General features: G+C 43.0%; 2 protein-coding genes across 3 annotated transcripts; one reads left to right on the forward strand and one right to left on the reverse strand.

Annotated features, from left to right (window-relative positions):
• Positions 1 to 2,356: 2,356 nt before the first annotated feature.
• Positions 2,357 to 7,720, forward strand: LOC4334695 (translocase of chloroplast 101, chloroplastic). Of its 2 annotated transcripts, XR_001544575.3 has the most exons (3): positions 2,357 to 6,054; positions 6,796 to 6,875; positions 7,210 to 7,720. XR_001544575.3 is itself a non-coding variant. In XM_015775417.3 (2 exons), exon 1 carries the CDS (start codon positions 2,426 to 2,428, stop codon positions 6,044 to 6,046), a length of 3,621 nt encoding a protein of 1,206 aa, XP_015630903.1. In that variant the 5' UTR covers positions 2,357 to 2,425; the 3' UTR covers positions 6,047 to 6,054; positions 7,210 to 7,720. The 2 variants fall into 2 exon arrangements, 1 of the variants encoding a protein (XP_015630903.1); XM_015775417.3 differs by lacking the exon at positions 6,796 to 6,875.
• Positions 7,721 to 8,574: 854 nt separating this feature from the next.
• Positions 8,575 to 9,289, reverse strand: LOC112938279 (uncharacterized). Its single transcript, XM_026024064.2, has one exon. The coding sequence runs from the start codon at positions 9,189 to 9,191 to the stop codon at positions 8,964 to 8,966; it is 228 nt and encodes a 75-aa protein (XP_025879849.1). The 5' UTR covers positions 9,192 to 9,289; the 3' UTR covers positions 8,575 to 8,963.
• Between the last annotated feature and the right edge of the window lie 6,348 nt (positions 9,290 to 15,637).

Below are 15,637 nucleotides of genomic sequence, written 5' to 3' on the forward strand. Positions count from 1 at the left end.
TCCCCTTTTTAATGCAGTTGTGAGCTCGGGATCTGTCCGTAGCCCAACATGACTGTACTCCTACTCTATAATAAAGAGACCTCTGTTGCTGTGATATTCTGTCTTCCTGTGATACCAGCACTGTTTCCTGGGACTGGTATCGATTAACAGGTTAATTTGGAGCGTCACGGGCTAGTTCCGGTCGGGACTAGTTCGGGGCGTGACAAGAGAGGTGTAACATCCTGGCCTAGGGCTTAATAGGATTAATAGAATACTCATATCAACAAGTTGTAACTTTTTTTTCGGAAGCCAATCTCCAAAGAACTCCAGGGTTAAGCGTGCTTGGCCTGGAGCAATTTGGGATGTGTGACCGACCGGGAAATTCTTCCCGGGTGCACACGAGTGAGGACAAAGTGTACAGAAAAGACATGTGTTGGTCTGGACACATGGACGTGGCCAAGAAGGACGTTCCTGGCCTGGGGTTGATCAACGGGGGCGTCGATCTCTCTTAAGGGGGTGAGGGTGTAACATTCTGGCCTAGGGCTTAATAGGATTAATAGAATACTCATATCAACAAGTTGCAACTTCTTTTCCGGAAGTCTTGGCCTGGAGCAATTTAGGATGGGTGACCGACCGGGAAATTCCAACTTCTTTTTCGGAAGCTAATCTCCAAAGAACTCCAGGGGCCTGCCAATCTCTAAAGAACTCTAGGGTTAAGCGTGCTTGGCCTGGAGCAATTTAGGATGGGTGACCGACCGGAAAATTCTTCTCAGGTGCACACGAGTGAGGACAAAGTGTGCAGAAAAGACATGTGTTGATCTGTGAGGACAGTCTATAACCTATGAAAGCTATCAGATGTAAGCGGACCCGGTCTGGGAGAGGCGGAACGTTACATTACATCAGTGATTAGTCGACTGCGGGCTTCTCTATTATCCATGCTCTTAGCCCCCTTGCCATTGCTTGGTGAAAATGCAGTAAAAAGTGTGGGTCCCAGCTGGCGTGCGGTAGTCAACCGTGCGCCCTTGGTTTCCTACGCCCGTGTCAGAGCCTACACGGTGGATCAGTGGATGTGATCAATGGCAGTGGCAGGAGTTGTCGTGCTACTAGTACTACCTTTCATGTTGTGTGCCGTCAAGTAGATAACCATCACATCTATCTTAAAATGAAGGGATCCTTAAGCGGCACCAAGGCCCAAGGAAGCAGAATGGTTCCGCTTTCATGAAGAGTTGTCCTCGAGATGTCCGAGAACAACAAATTTCTCCGATCATTCACAATAAATGGTCGCAAAGCAAACAACCCTAGCAAAAAAAAAAAAAAAGGTTGGTGGAAGGGACATGTGGCTTCTTGTTGGCGCGAGCCATTTGCTACGGGGATCTTTGGTTCATACTTCATTGGTCACCGACACTATGACACTAGTCCCTCCGTCTCATTATAAACCATGAGTTTTCGCGTCTAAATTTGATCGTCTATCTTATTTGAAATTTTTTTATAATTAGTATTTTTGTTATTATAAGATGATAAAATATGAATAGTACTTTACTCGTGACTTATATTTTTAATTTTTTTTTAAATAAGACGGACGATCAAAGTTGGGTGTGGGAAACCATGGCTGCACTTAAAATGGGATGGAGGGAGTATATACCTAAATATATAAGGTGGTTGTATAAATATATGTGATCCACTAGATTAGAAAATACGAATAATCTAGCTTAATTCTACTACTAATAAAAGATGATATGCTACCAATACCATCATAAAACACCGTAGTATTTAATTGTGAGGACTAGAATATTGCTAGATGATAAGTGTTTCTTTTTCAACAATGGAATATGCAATATGTGAGTTCTCATATAATTACTACTACATTTTTTTTCAAGCAACTAGCACCATTACATACATGCTACTAGATGTGTTTTTGCCTACCACACAGTTCTTACAACCATCCGCTTCTTCTCAACCAAGAGATGAAATTCTATATCGACCATAAAAACGAAAACAGATAAGAGCTTGAACACACCCCAATTTTCATAAAATCCCATGACCACAATCCTCAACAATAAACGGAACAGATAAACCCAATAAAAAACCGTATAATAAAAATCGAAAGAATCCAAAACTCCCAAGCCCAAACGACAAACCTCAGGCCGGGAAGCATCCAAACCCTAACTCGATCACCACCGCTCGTTTCCCTTCCATCCATCCATCCATCGCCGTCACGTGTCCTCTTCCGCCTTCCTCCTCGCCCCTCGCTGGCTGAATCCCCCCAACCCGCAGTCCGCACCAACTCCCGCAAAAAAAAAGAAAAAAAGAAAAAAAAAAGAGATAAGAATTATTTTCTTTACTAATAAAAGAGGCGGCGCCTTTCGATTCGATTCTCGAATCCGAATTTTACTACGACCAGGTTGCCGCCGCCGCCGCCACCGCCGCCGACGAGCTGGGCGCCGCCATGGCGCTGCTCCCCATCCGCGCGCGGCTCTCCGCGCTGGACGACGACGACGACGACGCCGCCACCGTCTCCTCCTCGCGCTCCTCCTCCGCCGCCACGTCGCCGTCCCGCTCGCCCTCGCCGCTCGTCCCGCGCGCCTCGGTCCTCGGGGCACCGCGCGTCGCGGCGCAGCTCTCGTCCACCGAGGACGACAACGGCGGCGGCGAGGATGAGGTGTTCGACGAATCCACGGACTACGGGGACGACGAGGCGGCGGGGGAGGTGCTGGATGAGTTGTCGAACGGCTTCTTCCGCATCGCCAGGGTGCCGCCGCCGAGCGAAGACTCGAGCCCGATCTCCGGCGGCGAGCCGGTGGTGAGTGTCTCCTCTCCGACCGAGAGTGGGTACTTCGGCGCGGCGGAGGGTTCTCTGAAAGAGGAGGGCTTCGTGGGCGCCAGGAACTTCGCCGACGTGTTCGACGCTGGCTCCAGGGTCGGGTTTGAGGATGCTAATGGTGTCACTGCGGGTGCCAAGAATACAGGCGTCGAGAGCTCGTTGGAGGGGAGCTTCCAGAGCTCAGGGAGCGTCGTCGGCGTGTTCGATGACACTGACGTCACCACAATAGGTGATTTGGTGAGTGCTTCAGATGGTTCTCCGCTGAATGTTGATAAGCAGGGGGATCAGGATTCTGGTGCTGAGGTTGTCAATGACGAGCCTGTTGATGCTGAGGTTGTCAATGGTATAGAGCCTGAGCCTTTGGTAGGCGAGTCTGTTGATGCTGAGGTTGTCAATGGTGTCGTGCCTGAGCCTTTGGTAGGCGAATCTGGGGGCTCCGACGGTGGTGGTATGCATGTTGAGGATGAATTGGAGATGGAGGGTGGAAAGTCTGACAATGGGATTGCTGAATTGCCTCCAGTGGTGAGTGCTCTAGAGAAACAAGATACTGATCTCGAGCTTCGCAATGATGATTCTGGTGCAAAAGATGGCGCGGACAATCATGAGGATGCAACGAATTTTGTTGATTCCAGTACTGGATATGTTGCCACAGGAGATGGCGCATCTGAGCTTTTAGAGGTTCCTGCCAATGTTGACGACTTGCATTTTGTCACCGATGACGGTCATAATGATGACGCTGAGGAAACTGATGGTGGTTATGAAGCTTCTGATGGTTATGTGTCAATGCCAACCTTTGGAAACAACAATGCTGTTGAAATTCCTGTAAATGAATCAGAGCACAATGTACCTGCTTCCAAGGGCAGGCGCTTTGGTCTGGGTGATTCAGATGATGAGTTTCATGATGATGATGTGGAGGAGGAAGAGGGTGAGGTGAACGGAAAGGAAATAGAGTTTTTCGACTATGCAGCTTTAGCTGAGCTTCTAAGAGCTGCCACACCTGGACAAGGCATGGCCAAGGTTTTCCCAATTGAATCATCTGTGCCCCTGCAAGTCCCTCCTACTACGGTCAGTGTTCCTAGGAAAAATGTGGCTTCTAGCCCTGTGTTGGAAGTGGCTCCTAACCCTGATAATGAGATGACTGAAGAGGAGAGGAAGTTGTACAGAAAGGTGGACGTGGCACGAATCAAGTATTTGCGTCTTATTCATAGACTGGGGTATGACACTGAACATCATATAGCTATACAAGTGTTGTATCGGCTTAGTCTTGTTGAAGGATTCAGGCGCATAAAGGTGGCAAATCATTCCTCTGAGCTTGAGAGTGCCTGGAAGAAGGCTTTGCAACTTGAAGCAGAGGGAACAGAGGACTTGGAATTCTCATGCAATGTATTGGTCCTTGGGAAGACAGGTGTGGGGAAGAGTGCAACAATAAACTCCATATTTGGGGAGGACAAATCCAAAACGAGTGCTTTTCTTCCTGCAACAACTGCAGTGAAGGAGATTTCTGGGGTTGTTGGTGGTGTTAAGTTTCGTGTTGTCGACACCCCGGGACTTGGGACTACTCACATGGATGAAAAATCAAACAGGAAAGTGCTTAACTCAGTTAAGAAGTATATCAAGAGATGCCCTCCTGATGTTGTTTTATATGTTGATCGGATTGATACCCAGCGTCAGGATGCAAACAACTTATCCTTACTGCAATGTATTACCAGTGTGCTAGGCTCGTCAATATGGTCCAAAACCATTATTACTCTCACCCACTCAGCAGCAGCTCCACCTGAAGGGCCTAGTGGCATCCCGTTGAATTATGAGATGTTTGTCACTCAGCGGACTCATGCAATTCAGCAAAGTATCCGGCAGGCAACTAATGATCCTCGGTTTGAGAACACATCAGCTCTTGTGGAGAATCATCACCTCTGTCGGAGGAACACAGAGGGTGAAAAGGTGCTTCCTAATGGCCTTATTTGGAGGCGCCTGCTCCTCCTCCTGTGCTACTCAGTGAAGACAGTTGAGACTAACAGCCTGTCAGCCCGGGTTGCTTCTCCCGCAAACCTCTTTAGCCTGCGTTTTCGGATGCCTCCACTTCCTCACTTCTTGTCATCATTGTTGCAATCTAGAGAGCACCCAAGGTGTGCTGCTGACCAAGATGTTGGAGATATTGATCCTGATGAGTTGATAAATGAGGATGAAGAAGATGACTACGATCAACTTCCACCCTTTAAGCCATTAAGTAAATCACAGGTTGCGAAACTCTCCAAGGAGCAACAGAAATTGTACTTTGATGAGTATGACTACCGAACCAAGCTTCTTGAGAAGAAACAGTTGAAGGAACAGCTCCGAAGACTAAAGGAAATGAAGATAGAGGGAAATAACCATGATGTACTTGGGGACAATGATAATCCTGATGATGAATATGAGACAGAAAGATCTGTCATGCCAGATTGGGCCTTGCCATCTTCGTTTGACTCTGATGATCCAGCATACCGTTATCGGTGCCTTGACCCTAAGCCAAACTTTCTGGTGCGTGCTATTACCAACCCTGATGGATGGGATCATGATTGTGGGTTTGATGGTGTGAGCCTTCAATATAGCCTTGATGCTGCCAATGCGTTTCCAGCTTCTCTGTGGGTCCAAGTTAACAAGGACAAGAGAGAATCCACCATTCATTTGGTGTCCTCAATATCAGCTAAGCATAGGGAAAATGTTTCAAGCCTTGCAGGCTTCGACATCCAAACCATAATGGACCAGCTTGCTTACACTCTTAGAGGGGAGAGCAAATTCAAGAACTCCAAGAAAAACACAACTACCGGAGGTTTGTCCATGACTTTCTTGGGAGATACTATGGTGACCGGAGCGAAGTTTGAAGACAAGCTATCAGTAGGTGATAGATTAACATTGTTAGCAAACACTGGTGCTGTGTCCATTAGAGGTGATACTGCATATGGAGTGAATATGGAGGCAACTCTGCGAGAGAAAGACTATCTGATGGGTCAAGACCTTGCAATTTTGGGAGCATCCCTGGTTAGATGGCATAAAGAATGGAGCATGGCTGCAAAGTTGGATTCCCAGTTCTCTATGGGAAGAGCTTCAAACGTGGCTGTTCATGTTGATTTGACCAACAAATTAACTGGACGGGTCAGCATAAAGGCTAATACATCAGAGCAGTTGAAGATTGCCCTATTAGGTGTCTGTTCAATGACAATGTATTTATGGAACAGGATGCATCCTTTTATTGATCGTAATTATTAATAGCACTGGTTAGTACAACAATTTAGAATTTCTTGACCATTTTATGCTTTTCTTGCCAATTCTGTTGTGTTTCTGCTTGTTATTTCAAACTTCCGTTAAAATTCCTCCAGCTCTACTGTCAACTCATGTTCGCCTTGTGTTCTTGTTTATTTTGCACATGTATAAGTAAAAAAACAACATAGGAGGGCTATGTTTTTTTGTTAGAGTACTATTGTTGCTGACTAGATTTCCTCCTATTCATTACTCATGTACACTGTGGCTTTTCATTGTAGAACTGTTTTCTACATGTTCTTTCTTTTTTAACAACAAAGGGACTGTCTATCTGTTATCCTTTGTATTGTATAATTATCCTTGGTTCCTTCCAGCCTTCCATATTTAAATCATTTTGAGAAGAATTTAGGAGCTCATATAATATACTGTATATATATTGGACCATTTTTTCCAGACTGGTTGGAAATAGGGATTATGTGCATAAAAATGTGATGGGCTAAATTCAATTTGTATTGGCCAATTGGGCTAAATGGCTTTGAGAGAATGAGGGTTACGGGGTCAAATGACTAAAAAAGGAACAAACTTCAGTTGATGGCTACATTTCAACTAAATTAACAAACTCTAATTCCCAAGTGTTTTAAGGTCAGGTTATAAATCTAATTCCCAAGTGTTTTAAGGTCCAGTTATAAATTAGTGTTGTATGACAACCCATTAGACAAAATTCAAACAGCTATATGAATCTACTTTCTTCTGCTCAGGTTATTTATATTTCAAAACTGAATTTCTCTTGGAAGGTCATGTAAAGGTTCTGTCCTTTCTTGGAGTCCTCCATTCCAAGGTAAACCATCATAGTGCCCAATCTTTTTAAGTCTTTTATAATTTTAGTAGATAAAAGTCACTTAAGTGAAAATCAGTGTTTTAGCTGATAAGTTGCTATATGGGCTAGTAAAACTTGTCAGATGTGCAACGATCATTAGTCTGTCGGTAAAGAAGCTGGGAACTTATTGTTGGTTACTTAATGGAAATTGTGATGGTGAACTGTGTTTTACCCAAATACTTATTAGAAGTAGTGAGTGAAGCTTTGTTATGTGAATTTTGCTGATACATCTAGAAAATGATATTGTGCCCAAGTTCTTATACATCATTTTCACCCTTAACTTGTGATTCCATAGGTGCGTTGGGAAGTGCTCGGAAGCTTCAGAGTTCAGGCTCCTACTACTCAGCTAGGGATATAAGTTGAACCATCACTTTCAGTCAAGAATCAAGACAAGTGTAGCTGTGCTGCCATTTGATGTTTGCTTCCCTCCCTCCGATGTGCAGTTGGTGGACAACTTTAAGAGCAGAAGAAGATCTACTCTTGTTTTGGAGAAACTTGTGATCAGTAGCAGCTGTTAAACCATAATACCATTGTAAGTTATTACCATCTTACCATCTTTTTTTTTCTCTGTGTTGCCCCTTTCGATGAAGCAACTAAAGTTCGACAAATACAAGAAATCTAGATGTTGGGTAAAACAAGGGCCATCATATTGTGCTATGTCAATGGTTGGTAAACTTTTTGAACTACTATGCTTATGCCCTTTGTGCTGGACATCTGATAAGCATGACACCTGAGAAATTATAGTTTCTGTTAGTTGTTGCCTTGTGTTAGACAATATATATGTTGTCCTGATCTACACACTGAAATCAAAGCCTATCACATCGGTTGTGCCCTTTTTTTGTTTGGTAATATCAATGACAATTTCTTTGTGGATATCCGAAGATAAGATAAGGTGCTGGGGAAAGAGAGCAAGAGGATTGGCCCACTCGGTGTTGGTTTATCCTTTGCAAGTGGGAGGGGTTTTCTTTCATTTCTTGTCTTTTAGAATAGGATTCTCAAGTGATTAGTTTATACAAAAGGAGAATCGAATTCAAAGTCTTGCCTTCTCTCTCTTTTCTTTCTTTGAAGTGGGGGCTTATAACAAACATATATGATATCATCAGATTTTATTAGGGTTGCAAATTATGTTCGAAAATATGAATTCCTGTGTTTCTGGACTTGCATAAGCGAAATTATTGCTTCCATATCAAAAGAAACGACACATAAAAGAAACATTTGCACAATTAGCATATCAGAATGTCCTTCAGAGCAGGATACATGCTTCCTGACATGTAACAGCCATCCCAGATCACAAGAAATGAAAACGAAAAATGGATAATTTGGTTGAGAAAGTATTCACAAGGACCGTCTGTTACGTGTAATACTGAATATAGCAGATATAGTTTTTTAGACGCAAGATTCGGTCTTCCACTGAATGAAAAGCAGAACTTGTGATAAACAGCCTGTCACTAACCCAAGTTCCCATCTTATTTGCATGAAAACATGAACATGAAAAGAACATGTTCTCATGATGAGTATTCATGGCTGAGGGTTCCAACAGCCATCAGCTTCCCAGATCAAAGGACAAAACAGAAAGATAATAATTTCATAGTTAGAAAGCTCACCAACCACATAGTATCATCAGAGTTTTTCTGCATAGGTAATCTGAACAAGAACAACAGGCAACAAAGTGGGACATGGAGTAGGTTTTCTCATAACTTTGCACAAGACTCTACTAGTCCATACTTTCTTGAGTTCATGTTCATGGCTAAAAGGTTTTAAGCTCCAGCACCACATGAACATCTCAATATCTCATCTTGCCAAGAAAAACACGAACTACATACCTCCTTGTTTTCCTTTTAGATTACACCCACCCATCATCACTACCTAGTTAGTCCTTCATGCATGAGTTCATGTTCATGGCCTCATACTCCCATCATTCATAATTTTACAAGACTTACTCAATTTCCCCCCGTTTTCGGTTCAGTTTCTTGCAGATCTGACCAATCAAGACATGGCCATGCAGCATGCCCATGCATGTTTCTTTAGTTCAGATCTACCTTTTCTTTTTTATGTGTGACCCCAGGGAGCCAAGAACATGACTCTCCTTATGGGGTCCTCCGCGGCCGAGCCCCGGCAGTCGTCGCCGCCGTGGCTCGGGCCGCGGCTGACGGCGGAGGCGGCCGGCCTCGCCGCGCCGGCGGTGCCATAGGCCCGCCGGAGCTTGTCACGGAGGGCCTGTTTGACCTCGTGAGCCCAAGAACCTGAACCTTCCCCGGTAAAGTGAGGAGGCTTCATGGCGAGACAGAAGAAAAAAAATCCTAATGGCAACTCACAGAGAGCTAGAGGTAGACGAAGGCAGGTGAGGTGGTGGTAGTAGTTGTAGAAGAGATTTCATTCACAGGCTTAGCGGAGGGGGGCTATTTATAGGCGAAATGGGAGGGTGCAAAGGGGAATTCCACTAGCAAAAACAAAAGGTTTGGTGGCTTGGTGTGGTGCTCACGGAATCGGGTTCCTTCTATGGCAGATAGATGCAAATTCCAATTCCCAACCCGATTAGTAGTAGACATGATAATTATCGTTTGGTTGTGGCTTTGGTGGCGTTGTGATGTTGATGGAAATCGTTAATCAGGGTTCCAGTTGGTATTGTGATGTTTGTTTAAAACTGTTGTCGTCAAATTGCTTTTTGATAAGCAGCTGTATAGAAAAGTGCGAGTGGATATTTTTTTAGTGAGTGCTAATACATAGCTACTGTATGATCTGCTTTTGTACCTCTTCGCTCTTCCTTATGATCTGCTGTTCTTGTTCCTTTTGGTTTGCTGTTCTTGTTCAGTATTGTATAACCACAAACCATTTCTCTGACGAATCTTCTAATTTAGAGAGGTCTGTGTGTTGAGTGTGGGGTTAGCTATACAAGCAAAACTAGATGACACCTCATAAGTTGATGGGGGGAAATTGTATGAAGCATGCAGAAAATTGTATAAAGCAAAATCCAACAGTTTGAGTAAATAACTAGAGTATGATAGACAAGAATAAATAGAAACATTAGTCGAGTTTCTCGATGACGTGGCCTCACATATATTTGTGGGTTGCAAACTTGCAATTGTATGGAAGGAAAATATTGGTATTAGTATAGAAGATGATTACAATTAATTATGCAGCATAGTTGTGAGCTTGATGGTAGAGACTGAGGATGTAATACATTTTCATTATCTAAAAACTTAATTATGCAACACTCAATACTTTAATTGTGAAATTGAAGACTTAATTATTATTTTCCAATTAATACTAAATGAACTGTGCGTTGCATACCGAGATGTAATAAATCGTTGAACGAGGCTTATGTCAGAATTGGTGTGTGGTCGCCTTCCTAGAGAAAATGACATTAAGCAGACAGAGAGTATCCAACAATAAGAACCACTATTACAGAGATGTTGATGGTGATTCAAAATGTTGGAGATATGACCAAAAAAGTGACAGTTGTATAGTAGCCCAGTAAAAACTTGTTAGTAAAAATGTTACTGCGAAAATCGCCTTTAAATAGGTATATTATGGTTGAAATCCCTAACTATCCTCTGAGCCCATAACAAAATGAAAGAATTCTGATTTATCTGTGGAAGATAAATCGATTAAATTTAAATTCCTCTGCCTAATACCAGATAAGTTTGAAGTTTCCAATGCGTTCGTTTGTGTGAGATAGGGTGAGAAAACACCTTATTTTCCGCGCGCACGCTTCCCAAATTACTAAACGGTATTTTTTTGCAAAAATTTTCTATAGGAAAGTTGCTTAAAAAATCATATTAATCTATTTTTGAAATTTAAAATAGTTTATACTCAATTAATTATGCGATAATGGCTCACCTCGTTTTACGTATCTTTCCAATCCTCTCAATCCCCTAACCCTCAAACTCACCCTAAGTACATCGTTGCGTAACCTTAATATTCCGCGCCTCCATAACTGTAATTCCAATACTCCAATCGTTTACCCTCAGCTTATAAACTGCAACCAAAACTTTTAACTTTAAATTTTAATTTTGAGATATTTTTTCACTATAGTTTATTTTTTAGTATTTGTTTTTAAATTTCTAAAAGCATATATATAGGTTTTGTATCTAAATTATATGCTTTCATTGATGATAAATTGATTTATAATTAGCAAAACGAAACGATGACAGTAGCTTAGTGAAGTTATAGAGAAGAGAGTAATAGAGAAGATTGCGATAAGATATTAACGTATAATTAATTAAATATTAATTTTTTAAACTTAAAATGGACTAATATATTTTTTTAGAGAAAGTATTTTTTAAAGAAAAATAAACCGTTTAGCAGTGTGCGTGTGAAAAAGGATGTCTCTTCTCTTTTATTCAACTCTTTTTTGCCGGAATCTTCTGTTCAGCTCTCAAAAGCAGTTTTAAACAAACAGGTCATGGGTGCATGATAGATGCTTGTCGATCAAACAGCTGGATCTGGGTTGAAAAGGGGATTGATTGGGTCATGGTGTATCATCAACTCAACCGTATTGCACTTGGGCGTTTGGGTTGGCTTGTCGTGGCGTTGAGAGGGCGAACAATTGGGGTGTGTGTGTGTGGGCTTCAGGATTAGGAGGGGAGCGATTAATTGGCGGGCAATTATTGACTTGTGTTCTGGGTGTCCACCATGCAGGTGGCCAGCTGGCTATCATCCACTGCCCTGTACTAGACTCTAGTACCGGCTGATGGTAGGGCAGCCCTAAGGACACCCATAATGATTATTTATAGGCTTTTTACAAGAGATCCATGTCAGCATATCTTTCTACTTGAAAGAGATTAAATGAAGAGAGAGAGCAAAGTTATCTACTAACTATAAAACTCAGGTGTATGCAGGAAAGCGTCACGGTGGACGCAGGGTTTCGTGTTGATTCACTATATGCAAAAACGCGCTGAGTTTACAGATATATATGCGTGCAGATGTGTTGGTTCGGTGATCCTAATTACAAGGGATTAGAGTCCTATCCTCTATCTATCCGAACCAACATGCATCCGTGCATATCCATACAGAGAATGATAAGATATGATAAGATCTAACACTCCTCCTCAATCTTAACTCTTTCTAGGTTAAGATTGTTCTTGAACATCTCCATTTGTCTCACTGGTATAGCTTTTGTAAAACCATCTGCAACCTGATCTTTAGTAGATATATATGCAATTTCAAGCAACTTTCTAGCTACCCTTTCTCTCACAAAATGAAAGTCAACTTCTATATGCTTTGTACGAGCATGAAAGATTGGATTAGCAGAAAGATACTTAGCTCCAAGATTATCACACCATAGCTTGGCTGCTCGAGGCGATTCTACTCCTAGTTCTTGCAACAAAGTCTGTACCCACATAATTTCTGCTGTTGCATTAGCCAGAGCTTTATACTCAGCTTCAATACTAGACCTTGATACTGTAGCTTGTTTTCTAGCACTCCATGATACAAGATTTGGGCCTAAAAACACTGCAAAACCTCCTGTTGATCTTCTGTCATCTGGAGATCCTGCCCAATCTGCATCTGAAAAACCACTAACAAGCAGAGAGGGATTCCTACAGAACTTAAGACCTGTATCAACTGTATATTTAACATATCTTAATATCCTTTTTACAGCTGCCCAATGAGTTGTAGTTGGAGCATGTAAGAACTGACACACCTTATTTATCGAAAAAGAAATGTCTGGTCTTGTCAAAGTTAAATACTGTAAAGCACCAACTACACTCCTATACTGAGTAGAATCCTGAGGTCCAAGCAATGTTCCCTCATTTACTGATAGTTTTTCTGAGGTTGACAGAGGTGTACTGACCGGTTTACACTCATACATACCAACCCGTCGTAGAAGATCTGATGCATACTTCTCTTGACTAAGCATGAGACCATCCTTCACTTTATGGACCTCGATTCCCAAGAAGTAGTGCAGATCACCAAGGTCCTTAAGAGCAAAGTCCTTGCTTAGTTCCTGCAGAAGTGTTGAAGTTGCATCTGGTACAGAACTGGCCACAATAATATCATCAACATATATCAGAAGAAATATAGAAACCTGTCCTTTCTTATAGAAGAACAGTGATGTGTCTGCCTTTGAAGGTACAAAGCCTAACTCACTTAACTTAGTACTTAACCTGGAGTACCAAGCTCGAGGCGCCTGTTTAAGTCCATAAAGAGCTTTATCTAATTTACAGACATAGTTAGGCATAGACTTCTTTTCATACCCTGGTGGTTGCTTCATATAGACCTCTTCTTCTAGGACTCCATGTAGGAAGGCATTTTTAACATCCAATTGTCTAAGACTCCAACCTCTAGAGACAGCAAGAGACAAAACTATTCTGATAGTAGCAGCTTTAACAACCGGACTAAAAGTATCTTCATAATCAATGCCATACCTTTGCTTGAATCCTTTTGCAACCAACCGTGCTTTATACCTGTCTAGACTGCCATCTGCTTTCCTTTTGACCTTATACACCCATTTACAATCTATGACATTTCTTCCTTTCTGAGGAGGAACCAAATGCCATGTCTTGTTTTCTATCAGTGCCATGTATTCAGCATCCATGGCCTCCTTCCAGTGTTTATTATTCACTGCTTCTTCCAGACTCTGTGGTTCACCAGAAGAAGTAAAATTTAGCCATTTAACAGTTCCATCAGTATATACCTTTTCTTTCCTGATCCCGCTTTGGAGACGTGTTTTTGGTCTGATCGGTGCAACAGCTGCTTCTGGCATGGCCTGATCAGTTTGATCAGACTGATCAGTAGTCACATCATCATGCACGCCAGCCGATGATGCAACAGATGGCGATGTGGACGACGCTGTTTGTGGGGACGCCTGCACCAGGTGCTCCTCCTGGATTGGATTGCCATGCTGCTCAGCTGCCGACGCCATCGCATCATCTGTCACAGGCGAAGAGTGCTCCGGCGACGCATCATATGCCACACCATGCACGTCGTCCTGTGCACCACCATTTGCTGCTGCTGCTGCATTTTCATCTGCTGCTGCTGCTGCATTTTCTTCACCGTTTGCTACAATTTCTTCACCGATTTCTGCATTTTCTTCACCAAACTGATCAGTAACATTAGGCGGATAATTAAGCACATGGTTATTCTGTTCTCCCCCTAATGAAGAAAGATGCGGAACCAAGGATGGTGGAAGGAGAGATATTTCCGCTCTAAGGCGTGCGCCGGCATTTGAGTGGAGTTCGGAGAAAGGAAAAATGCTTTCATCAAAGGTTACATCCCTGGAGACATAGACTCTGCCTGTGGCAATTTCTAGACACTTGAACCCTTTATGTAGGTTACTATAGCCTAGAAAAACACATCTCTTGGAACGGAAAGCTAATTTGTGTTTATTGTAAGGCCGAAGGTTGGGCCAAACAGCACACCCGAATATTCTCAATGCTGTATAGTTTGGTTTTTCCTTGAACAATTGTTCTAAAGGACATGCAAAGTTGATAACCTTGCTAGGAGTGCGGTTAATAAGGTATGCCGCAGCAAGAACGGCTTCGTCCCAAAATTTAATTGGCATAGATGCATGTGCTAGTAATGTGAGTGCAACCTCAATGAGATGTCTATGTTTTCGTTCAGCTGAACCGTTCTGTTGGTGAGCATAAGGACAGGAAACATGATGAGAGATACCTATCTTAGCAAAGAAGGTGTTGAGTTTTTGATACTCTCCCCCCCAATCTGTTTGAACAGCAAGAATTTTGTGACCAAAAAATCTCTCAACAAGAGTTTGAAACTCCTGAAACTTTTGGAATACTTCCGACTTATGCTTAAGAAGGTAAACCCAAGTAAATTTACTATAATCATCAATAAAACTGACATAAAACTTCTTTCCACCAACAGAAATAGGAGCAGGGCCCCAGACATTAGAAAAAATAAGTTCTAGAGGTTGACTTGACACACTTGAAGACTTAGGATAGGGAAGCTGATGACTCTTGCCCTTTTGACAGGCATCACAAATTGAGTCTTTATTTGCTACGGTAGAACAAGGTAAATTATTCTTGCTAAGAACTCTAGTGACTATGGGCACGGCTGGGTGTCCCAAACGACTATGCCATCGGGAGAAGGAAGGAGTTGTGGCGGCATGGACTTGCTTGGCAGGTGATGTAGGAAGGGAGTAGAGGCGACGGCGGCATCTCCCCTTAAGAATCGTGTTCCTCGTGGCTCGATCCTTTATCAAAAAATAATTGGAATGAACCTCAAGGAAAGCAAAATTATCCATAGCTAAACGATGAGCAGAGATAAGGTTCTTTTTCGCTTGAGGAACATGTAAAATATTTTTGAGATGTAATTCACGAGTAGGGGTATGAATGACAGAATCACCAATGTGCTTAATTTCCATACCTGCACCGCTTGCGGTGTGAATCTTGTCTCCTCCCTTGTACTTCTCCCGAACATCTAACTTGTCGAGTTCGTTGGTGATGTGGTCGGTTGCCCCTGTGTCGAGGTACCAATTGGTGTCGATGCCATATGCAGCTGCTGCAGCCGCACTCCTTTCATCAGGGACATAGGTCTCATCGTACCTATGCCAACACTCTGCAGCGACGTGCCCCCTCTTCAGGCACACTTGGCAGATGGGGCGGTCATTACCACCCCGAGTCTGATTTCCTCCAGTGCCGCGCCCACGTCCTGGAGCAGCAGGATTGCTGCGCCCACGTGTGCCACGGCCGCCGCTGCGACCACGCTGAAAACCACCACGGCCGCGTTCGCCGAAGCATGAGCTTGCCGAAGAGCTTGCCTGT

Source organism: Oryza sativa, chromosome 3 (genome assembly GCF_034140825.1).
Source record: "Oryza sativa Japonica Group chromosome 3, ASM3414082v1".
Taxonomy (NCBI): domain Eukaryota; kingdom Viridiplantae; phylum Streptophyta; class Magnoliopsida; order Poales; family Poaceae; genus Oryza; species Oryza sativa.

Bases quoted from the DNA above. Each gene is read 5' to 3' on its own strand.
- LOC4334695 (XM_015775417.3), top strand. From the start codon at position 2,426: ATGGCGCTGCTCCCCATCCGCGCGCGGCTCTCCGCGCTGGACGACGAC.
- LOC112938279 (XM_026024064.2), bottom strand. From the start codon at position 9,191: ATGAAGCCTCCTCACTTTACCGGGGAAGGTTCAGGTTCTTGGGCTCAC.